This window comes from Vigna unguiculata, chromosome 1 (assembly GCF_037176805.1).
Source record: "Vigna unguiculata cultivar grain cowpea cultivar isolate G323 ecotype 2 chromosome 1, ASM3717680v1, whole genome shotgun sequence".
NCBI classification, from domain to species: domain Eukaryota; kingdom Viridiplantae; phylum Streptophyta; class Magnoliopsida; order Fabales; family Fabaceae; genus Vigna; species Vigna unguiculata.
The window spans coordinates 48492020-48503011 of NC_140792.1; the positions used below are offsets into that span (position 1 = coordinate 48492020).

The following is a 10992-nucleotide window of genomic DNA, read 5'->3' on the forward strand; positions in this document are numbered from 1 at the left end:
TTCGAATGGAGATAGCTCCTCAGAGTCACTGTCTTAACTGAAATTCACAATTATGAATCGAAATATTCAGTGAGAAAATTAGTGAGACTCGTATAATATGTAGTGGTGGTTATTCAAAGATGAGATTAAGAAATTCTGATTATTAATATACAGAAACATGAGATTCTCTTATTTCTCTGAATGAATCATTTTCAAGATATTAAAACTTCTTTTTTTAAATAACCGAAATGGAGAAAAAATATAAAACATAATGTCCTGATTAAACTTCATCTGATTCATCCCTTTAAAGAGTTAAATCGTGGAGTGCCACATAAGATTTATCCATAAATGAGGTACTTCAATTTCAAGTGACTTAATCGAATTCACATATTTTAGACCACAAACTGCAATGGCTGAATAAAAGTCCTTTCTCTTTTGTAGTATAAATTTCCAATAGCCATCAGAATCAGATTTACGAGGATTCATTTCTTACATTATTCCTTTGTAAGATTCAGAAGGTTTATTTCACAATAAATTAATCCATATTATAATTATTAGTGAAAACAGACGTTCATTTGTGTCATATTTTTATTGTAGACTACTAATTTAATTTTAAAAAACACTAAATTTAAAGAAATAACGATTTAAAAGAATAAAATGATAAAATAATTATTTTTATTTAAAAAATTTATCTCTTTATATAATAATATAGATAAATAAATCTTTAACAAAATGCTTCTATAATTTTTTATTTTACTAATTTACGCAATTTATCAGTAATTGCTTTTCTAAATTTAAATTATTTTTTAAAACTGCAATCTTAATATACCATTTTTAACTTATACATGTACATGTATTGTATGTTTCGCTTTAAATAACTTTTAACTTATTTTCATAAAATTTTCCTTAATTTAAATCTTACCTCTTTAACTTGATTTATATCCTTAAATCTCACCTCATTATTTAGCAGCAGGCATCAAATACATGATTTCACCATCCTTTTAACCAACGAAAAAGGCAAAATAATCTCATGTAAATGACTCGTTTTTTAAATTTAAGGTTAATCGCGCGTGAATATTATAGTACTTAACCTGAACCTTTTTTACATGCAAATTTAATTTGCATACACAGATGGGTAATACTATAGCCATAAACAAAAAGGCACGTTCATTATATCTGCATCGAGTTTCCAGAATTACAATTCCAGTATTGACAATGCAATATTGTTTTTTCATCAGAAGCTGACAGTGTAGTCTGAGAGAAATTTAAAGAATTTCCGTCAAAATGCAAAGATATTACAAACCCTAATTTGTACAACAGTTCCAGGAATCTCTCGAACTGATAACGGTACCATCACATACTCATCCTACATGTTATCTATTCCAAAGCATCATGGATTATAGCATACATGAGTGATCAGTATCGCAATGGTTGTATTCACTCTGCAAAACATGAAGTAATTTTTTGATGGTTACAGATCTAAGAACAAAACCTGGAGTAGCATTGTTGTGCACAGAAGTTTCCTCTCCAACCAATCCATAAACATAATTGAGCATTCTGAGCTCAAAAGGTCACGGGCTACTCATAACACTTTAAGCAAATCATTTCCAGCTATAGTTTCATCCTTTAACCCTGGCATTGGCAAAAAAATAATCTAAACCATCACAAATTTGCAAAAAATAAAACACTACCATGTCCATGTTAGTTGAATAATATTCATAGAAATGTATAGGATCAGATAAACTCCATTGAATATCCATATGGTAACATGAAGTGCAGGTCGATGTTGAAGAAAATAGGAAAAAATGATGAAATTCCCTAATAATAAAAAATTCAGAGTTTTTCTTCAGGCAATAAGATGTAAAACTCACTTGGTTTTTTCTTTTGTGTCTTCCTCTGACTCCTCCGCTGTAGTAGTGCCCAATGATGTTATCTTTCCAAAAGATTCCTTCGCGTCTCCGAAAAAGTCTTTCACTTTATCCAGGACGGTTTTTAGTTTATCTGGTGTAGGAAGCTTCAATTTGGATATGAAAAACAACAATATATTAGTGGGAAAATATCACAAATATTTTTTTGTAATGCCCGGATAAATAAATATATAATTTATGATATGGACTATTGTAAAGCTTCAAAATAATTTAAAATGTTCAAAGATTAAGAAAATTGCTATTTTCCTGCAAAATCAGAATTTCTTGATGTATTTGTAAAACACACATATCTAATGCCGTGGGGTTTAAAGTTCGGTGTGAAACTTCAAAATCATTATGATGACAACAAAGCACAACATGTCAAGAATGTTACCTCAATAACATCGGTGGTAGAAAGGGCAGCTCTTATGTTGGTATTCTCCTGCAAATTCATCATACAAAAAACTTTAAACAGAATGTGGGAATGGTCTTCTAACTTCCGCAATGCATCAATTTTAATGTTGGAAAGAGTGAAATTGGGGTTAAAACATTTATTTATAAAAGAAAGTGTAAGAGCATTACAACAAGTTTGTAGCCGTATCTGAAATCAGTAGCTGAACGCAATACACGGTATTGTTTGAATGCAGATTTCTGTACTTCCTTCTCATCCTTTGAAGAATTGAAGAAAAGCAATCAGCAGCAAAATCAGAACAACGAGAAATTAAAAAAGCACAGTCCAGTATAGTAATTAACGGTTACCCAAGATCTCCACTGTGTTCGTGAGAACTAACAAAGAGCTTATTTGGACATATGAAAGTAGCTTATGACCTAAACTATGAACACTTTATAATTTATTTCAATGGGATTTACAGTGAAATTTAACAAAATAAACTCTGTTTAGCTAATTTTAGCACTAGCAAGCTTCAGGATCATGCTTATCAGCCTATGAATGATAAATCCTTGTTGAATAGATACCCAAACGTGGCTATAAAGAACTCAATAAACATCAGTTGTTTAAGAACACATTACATTGATCTCACCACACTCAATTTTTTTCCATCTCACATAGACAATCCAAGCACTATTCATTTTTAAAATGACAACGGTTTATTCTATTGAGACAGAACATATTCCAATACCAGCATTATTCAGATTGCTATAAAAATTAAGTCTTTTCAAAAAGGGCATTTGGTCTAGTGGTATGATTCTCGCTTAGGGTGCGAGAGGTCCCGAGTTCAATTCTCGGAATGCCCCTTTTAATATATATTTTTTTGTCACAACAACACTTTTTTCATCAGCAAAAATAATTTACGAAATCTGAAAGAAAAAAAAAAAAAAAAAAACTTACTTTGTAGATAACAGCAGCGAGATTTCTGTCAAGGGTGTCTTTGTAGATATACTTGCCGAGAAAATTATCTTTAGCAGCAACCATGATTTTAGCGGTGGTGCCACCTGTTACAATGCTAAGAGGGTACCAAAGGTATACCTGCAATGCAATTAAGGGCAAAAATGGAATAAGAAACTTAAACATTGAATTTAATTAACACTAATAGCTGATTAAAGGAATGATTACGTTGGCCATGCGAATGAAGATGACGAATTTGGGATTGCCATCGTCTTCAATTTTGGGTAAAGGAGGAGGAGCTGAACGCTGAAACTGACGAGCCATCATTCCCTTTTTGCCCTTGGCTTCAACCACAAACACGTGACCGTGACGCTGCGGTGCCTTCAAGCTCCGGTGCTGCCTCCGGTTCGAAACCAGAGAGTGCCTCACCGAAACGTCGTCGTTGTGGAGGAAGCGTGAATTCGTCGGAGGAAGACGAAGGAGCGCGTTCAGAGACATTCCTACTTCCATTGATACAGAGAAAGTGAACGAGTGAGTGAGTTTTTCTTATCTCTATCATTTTTTTATTTTTTTTAATTGAATTAATAATTGCGAGGAAAATAGCCATACACGTGGCGGATGGAGAGGCACACACCATATAATATAACAAAAATGTTAAAAATTCTCCTCCTTAAAATTCTTCTTATTTCTTGTTAAATATATATAACTCATCCGTTATCTAATTTTTGAAAAAGAAAATTTCTTTTTTATATAAAAAAAAAAGTGTAATTAAGTTTTGAGTTTTTTTTTTTAAATACGTTATTTTCAATCAAGTTTTTATTAAATACTTTAGATTTTTTAATTAAATTTGTATTATTTAATTTCGTTTATCATTTGAATAGTGTGATTAATATTTTATTTAATATTTATCTTACATTCGTGATGGTATGAAATGGAGTAATTTTTTGTTAATATAAAATGATACTATAGTAACATAAGATAAAGTGATTTAACGTAGACAAAAACCAACACGTCTATACTGATCTGTAAAATTTTTCTTTATGCAGAATTAAATCTTTTAACACTTCAAAAGTTAAAATAAAGGAACATGTGAAAGTAAAAGTACAAAAAGTGAATTTATTATTCATTAATTTTAAAAATGTTTACTTCAGACTACTGGAAAGAACAAATAACTTTACACCTCTTCGCTTTATATGTTTTGGGCTTAAAATAATGTTACGACCTTAAATTGTGAAAACAGGTTCAGAAATGAATAAACCTATGATGCGGCCTTTATTGTTGGGTTTCAATTTTTTTATCGCGCCAGAAAATGTAATTGGGCTTTAATTTGGTTAAATTCTAGTGTATATTTTAATTTAAACGTTTTATTTTAATTTTACTAATGTGTATAAAATATTTTTTGTAAAATTAGTAAATCATTCTCATCGCTTCGCATAGATAAATTGCATTTCTCTCTTGTGAGAAATTATTATATTACGGATAATTCATCTTTTCACTGAAATTTTCTTCATCATTAACGATTATTTATATTTTTTATTTACTTTGAAACAGTAATGTACTCTACTCAAATTTTGTAAAACTCTACATACGTGTTTAATTTGTTCTATCCCTACGTTAATGTCCTTTAATTTAACTGTTCAAAACATTATATAAACTTTACACATTAAATTAACCACACCCTTAATTTTTGAGAAAATTACATTCTCTGATAGATTGTTAATTAATTGAAATTGTACAGACATGTATTTTGATGAATTAGATTAAAATTGTATTTAATATATTTCTGATGAATTTACATACTATTAAGTTTAAAAAAATAATAATAATCACTCCAATCTAAAAAATTTGAGGCAGAAGACTTTTAATGTCTTGGATTGGTTGTTAGCACATCATTCATTCCTCATAACAATTTAAATGAAAAAAGAAAAAAAATTTAAAAATTGTTGAAGGGTTTCTCCCTTTGGAAAAATGCTATCCAAGACGTGGGAACAGCACAGAACCACAATCGCCCAGTGGACAAGACCAACATGCAATTCAAATTCAACCCATACATTGGATTGTGGACCAAAACAGGTCAAATGAAGACAAAGTCTACGTTAGAAAAGTGCTTTGTCTCTCTCTTGTTTCTGAGTTTTTCCTTAACTATTGCAAACTGAAATCTAGAGTCTTGAAACGAAAAATTCATTGCAAAGGGAAGTGCCCTAAACGTGCTTTGTGGCAACATTGGGCACAAGAGTATAAGCTATATATATATATATACTAATAATTAACCTTTGGATGTTGCTTTGCATGAGATATTTGCTACTAATCATAGCTTTCTATAAGAAGTGAATAAGAAAGTATTCAAGAAATTGCCCCTCTTGGCCAACCCATCACATGCAAAAAAAAAAAAATACTATAAAAATCTTTTCTTTTTGAAAAAATGAAGCTATTGGAGCAGAATACACATATTCCAGTTCTATCTAACCTGCAGAGGGGCGAGTTGGTGCTTTACCAATAAGCACGGCTTCCCCACTTGCAGCTTTCTTCATGGCAAGCTCTTCCAAGCGTTTCCACGTGGCTTCACGCCCTGCTTTGACTTCATCTACCTTTGACTCGTCTTCCTCAAACTTTTGTAAACATTCTTTGGATAAATCAGCGTCGACATCATTAAAAATCTTCCGCACATTTAAGGTCAAACTATGGACAGCTTGGTTCCAATGACTTCTAGCATTTCTCTCCAATGCAGGGAAGATGATGGGTAGTATCACTTTTCTGTTTTGCTTGATTAAGTTCACGATATGATCATTGTTCCACAAGAACAAAGCTCTTTCTGCCACCTGAGGAAAAAAAAAGACAAGATACATGTTTGTGGATCTTCAAGGGAAAATAGAATATTGTCACTACAACCCTACTAATTCAGGGCAAGACAAAAAGGAACTTGGATTCTTTGCTCAGTTTTAAATGTTGATCCTCTACTGTGTTTTTACAATATACTTATAGATACTGATTTTGAAGTTTTAAAATATATTAAAAAAAAAATTAAAATATCATCGTCAATGTATTTTTAATACTCATTAAAGAACATCACAAAAAAACAGTAAAAAATCTGAACTCTAGGACAAAAAGGCAACACTAAGGATCATTAATTTATGTATATTGTGGTATTGTTTATTTTTTCAATTAAAATTGGATTTTCGCATGCATACAAAAGGTCAGTGTTAAATTTAACAGGATCAAACTCTTAACTATGATTTGTGATCATCACCATAAAACATCCAAGTTTTGTCAACATGACAAGAAAAACTAAACAGATCATTGTTCAGTTTTGTAAACAGATCATTTATAAACATCACATGAGAAATTGAAGCATCATGCAGCGCAAAGCGTAGACTAACTCTTGCAAATTCCAGTACAGAATGTATCAGCAGTTCAAAAATACAGTCCTAACAAACAGCAATATCAACAACAGCCTTATTTCTCCAGGTTAGTCACATGACTCGGTTAATGTAACAAAAAATCCATTCATAAAAATATTCTGAGAAAGCTATAGAGCATTTCCTATTCATGCAAATACTTATACAATGAAATGAGCATCATCTAAACATTTTAAACACTCTCTCTTGTCATTTGAAAGAGAGAGGATATTCCTATTATGCGGAGCTTTAGGACTACAAAAAGGGCTTTGGATGCCCTTTCCCTTAAACATAATGGAAGTCAAATTGTATCTAAGCTATCTGAGAAATTGCTCAAAGACTTAGTTAATCCAGTCAAAGAATGACATATAATCTCCAAACTGTCAACTTACTCGATGACAGCTATCATTATCATACTGTTAAACAGAATGACACCTTTAACTATCTCTGTAACCACTTAAAATTATATAAAAAGAGACTGCTGAGCTGAGGCCAGCTCTCTGTACAACAATCACACAGTAATGCTCATCTAATAAGAATTATCTCATCTTGCTGACAGCACAATGCGTAATAATCACAGCAAGTTATAAGAGTCTAAATTTGAACATAATGGAAGTCAAATTGGATAGAAACAATTACACTGGATTTCAACTTAAATTTTCAAAGTGGAGTACCGTAGAGAAGTAATAACAATGTACAAGCACCATGTTATAATCTTTGACCATGATGTTGCCTATCAGTACCTTACTAATTGCATCTATCACGAGATACTGGAAAATTGATTGAAGAAGATTATATAAAATCATGAACATTCAAAACTAAGATATAAAGTAAGTGGTAGATAATATGCATGTACAACGCAGTCCACCGAATTATTTATAGTCACAAATAGATTTTCTAAGTGTGAAATTATAAAAAAATACAAATCTGTCCTCATTCGAGTCAAGATATGCCCATAACGAATGGCCAGCGAGCAAAAGTTTAAAAGAATGAAAAAGAAAGGGGTTGACACATAAGACAAATCAATCCCTTCTTCAGAGGGAAAGGCCAGTCTTGTATATTTATTTACTACAGACAATATGAACCTTACTCAACCAGTTAGACATAAAAATATAAAAACCAATTTTTGATCCAACATTCAACACCGCATCCTTTCAAGATATTTTAGCTACTCAACATTGTGTTCAATCAACTAGTTAAGAGTTTAATTCCTTGCTACCCTCTCCCCCCCCAATTCTCTTAATTAAAATTATTTTCAATATAAGGTTTTCCATACGTTTCTTCCATGCTTAGCTTTTACGTAAGAGGGAATATGAGAAAGTTTAAACACTACAACGCTAATGTCACCACTGGCCTTGCACATTTTGTGCTAATAGACATGGTAGAAAGCTCTAAAGCCAATTGATAAGAACCTTGGGAGAATAGAATCACATACTTGCAATGGGGGACTACGATTATTTACTTCAAAAGCCCAAGTCACTAGAGGGCATAGATATGAATGATTTCCATCACTCCGTGCAATGTTTAAGAAAACGGTCAATGACCATGGTTTTTGGCTGCAACACCAAGGTTTTTTAAGTGACCACAATCCCAATCGTGGCCATATTGGCTGCAATTTCCCACAATAATAGATGGGACAAAAAACTGACCACAATTGCAATTTGAAATGTTGATTCCGTGTTTTTTAAGAAGACATAACGAAACAAAGGAATTGAGTTTCTTATTTTTATACTTGTGTTACGTTTCAAGTTCAAAACTGCAAAACAAAATATGCATTAAGCAATGGGAAGGTGAAACAAGGTTTCTACTTTTCTTGCCAGTTATAACAGCTTCTCAACAAGAGAAATGAACTAAAATAAAGTTCAGTAATCGGTCAAGGAAGTTGCAAGAGAGAATTAATTTGAAAGTCATGTGCAATTTCCTCGTGAAATTAAGAATGGGGAAACAAAAAGAAGGAGCAAGGGGAAACCCCTGGAAGAAAGTTCATACCTGAAAATGAGGGCTATTCAAACAACGGGCAATCCGACGAAACAATGGCACCATACAACGCTGGAATTCTGGGGGTTGAGTTGCTTCCAAGACTTCTTCTAACTCACCCAGGAACATAACTTCCTTAGAACTATTTGTTATGGGCCAGTACTTCAACAGCCCCCTGATAATTGTATCGGCAAGTTTGCAGTCTTTTTCCACAAACTGAGTAATGCAATACGACAACTGTTGATGATACATTGCCAAGCACTTTGGCTTGTGCAGAGGAATTAGGATACGAACAAGAAACAGTTTATGCTCTTCCTTCAATGGCAATGCAAAACCATTGATGATGCTCCCAAGAATTTCCAAGAACTCAGCAATCCCATTATGCTTCTCAGTCTCAAAAATAAAATTAAAAAACACATTGTTGATGGCCTTCCTGATGAAAGGGCGATGCGCCATGAATTTGCCATAGATACGGTGCAGAGTCATCTTCAAGTACTCCCGCTCCCTCGGATCCTCGGAGTCAAACAAATCCAGCAGCTTCAAAATGAAGGACTGGTCAATGTATCTCTTGGCCAACTTCGGATCCAGCTCAGGTGAGGCCACAAACCGCAGAAAAAGCTCATACACAATCTGCAAATGAGGCCAAGCAGGATCCATCGAAGGCTCCTCCTCCTCCACATCAACACCATCAACGATCTTATTCTCGCGTGGCTGAGGACTGAGTGTCCTGAATATGTTTGCAGACACCATTTTCACAACCTCCTGCATCACATTCTCCGCGAACTTAGCATTCGCAGAAGTCACATAATCCAAGAGTTCCACCAAGGTCTGTCTCTTAACCTCCTTCTCCTTGACGTGTTTGGCGGGGTCAGTGAAGTCAAACACCACACAACACATTCTAAGCTTCTTGACAAACAAAGTTGTCTTCTCAGAAGAGGGAACATCCCTGAATGCAGGCAATGCCTCATAGGAACCCAAATTCCCGTTATTGGCGTTGTGAATATTGTTCTCATTCACAACCTTCGGTAATGGAACTCTGTTACCATGATTCTGTCCCGCAACGGAAGAATTCCCCTGTCTGGAACCACCTGGGGAAACACTAACAGAATCACTGTTCTTCGAAGAAGTGGTAACCCCATGATGGCCTTTTCCACTTCCACCGTGTTCGGGACCTCTCGATGACTTCCGAGGGAGTTTACTGAATATCTTATTGAACATAATTCATCAAACAAACACGGAACAACCCTTACCCTTTTTCTTCTAACCTGAAAAGACAAAATAAAATAAAAATTGTAAACAAACAAACAGATTCCTAAACTTTGTTAACTTCAGAATCTGAACAAGAAACACGCAATTGGAACGAGAAGCGACCAGATACGAATGTTGTTGTTTGTGCACTTGTCCGAAAATTGATACGATGATGCGTTGGCGATAGCAGCGAAAGATAAGAGAAAGAATAAAGCCTTTGACTTATCTGGGTAACAGAAGAAAACCCAGTTTCGTGATTCTACCCATAGTGATGATGGAGCGAACAAAGTTAGATTTTGATGCGGAAAACCTTCGACCTTTGCGATCAGAAACAGTGATGAAGGGAAACAGAGATCAGCGTCGATGATCAGAAACAGAGTGTTTGAGAATTCTTCAGAATTCAAATTATCGGAGACACAATCTTGGGCGTTGTTGGGCTTGAAAAGCGAGAGCAAGAGACGAAGAATGTTCCGCAGATTTCCCTTTTTCGTTTATTTTCATGTTTTTTGAGCGAATGTATATATTTATTCGCTTTCAGTTAAAAAATAAATAAACGAGAATTTCAACTTCTGACCATTTGTGCTCTGCAGATAATATAAAATTAAAAATAATTCTGAAATGAAGAAAAAGTCGAATGAAGCACATGCAGGGCAAGCATATACCTACTGTGAATTAATTGATAATAACGAGAAAAATAACAAAGAAAACAATAATTATACAATTTATTTAGTTGGACCAACTTCAGTGAAATTATCATCAATGAAATAAACACAATTTTTTTGTTAAGAGGGTATTTATAAAAAAGTTTTTTTCTTTTTCTTTTTCTTTTTTGTATAAGTAACTCAAAACATTGGTGTTTCATCATTTAAAAAGTGATTTTTGAATCTAAATGAGATTTTTAGTCAACAAAAGATAAATCAAATTCGTTAACAGTTGAGGTATGATTTAATCGTAACAATAAAATAACAAATAACAAATAATAATAATAATAATAATAATAATAATAATAATAGAATACCGATACTGATGTTTGAGAATAAAAGATAAGTACTCAAATTTGAGTTGTATTTATTGTTAGAAATAAATAAAAAAAGCTCAAATTATAGGAAAAAATAATTCATCAAAAACACAAATTAAATTA

General features: G+C 33.1%; 2 protein-coding genes and 1 non-coding gene across 4 annotated transcripts; 1 reads left to right on the plus strand and 2 right to left on the minus strand.

Annotated features, from left to right (window-relative positions):
* Positions 1-1129: 1129 nt before the first annotated feature.
* LOC114170348 (multidrug resistance protein) lies at positions 1130-3783 on the minus strand. 2 transcript variants are annotated; one of them, XM_028055854.1, is made up of 6 exons: positions 3460-3783; positions 3235-3372; positions 2469-2555; positions 2281-2328; positions 1851-1993; positions 1130-1611 (listed from the first exon to the last, which is right to left on the minus strand). In XM_028055854.1, the coding sequence occupies exons 1-6, from the start codon at positions 3739-3741 to the stop codon at positions 1599-1601; spliced, it is 711 nt and encodes a 236-aa protein (XP_027911655.1). In that variant the 5' UTR covers positions 3742-3783; the 3' UTR covers positions 1130-1598. The 2 variants fall into 2 exon arrangements, with proteins under 2 accessions (XP_027911655.1, XP_085531893.1); XM_085675767.1 differs by lacking the exon at positions 1130-1611 and having other exon boundaries at positions 1847-1993.
* Positions 3069-3140, plus strand: TRNAP-AGG (transfer RNA proline (anticodon AGG)). Its single transcript has one exon. It is a non-coding gene; the product is annotated as a tRNA-Pro (tRNA).
* A 1608-nt stretch (positions 3784-5391) lies between the features above and the next one.
* On the minus strand, positions 5392-10360 carry LOC114183491 (serine/threonine protein phosphatase 2A 57 kDa regulatory subunit B' theta isoform-like). The gene is made up of 3 exons (XM_028070526.2): positions 9975-10360; positions 8616-9868; positions 5392-6050 (listed from the first exon to the last, which is right to left on the minus strand). Exons 2-3 carry the CDS (start codon positions 9819-9821, stop codon positions 5694-5696), a joined length of 1563 nt encoding a protein of 520 aa, XP_027926327.1. The 5' UTR covers positions 9822-9868; positions 9975-10360; the 3' UTR covers positions 5392-5693.
* Between the last annotated feature and the right edge of the window lie 632 nt (positions 10361-10992).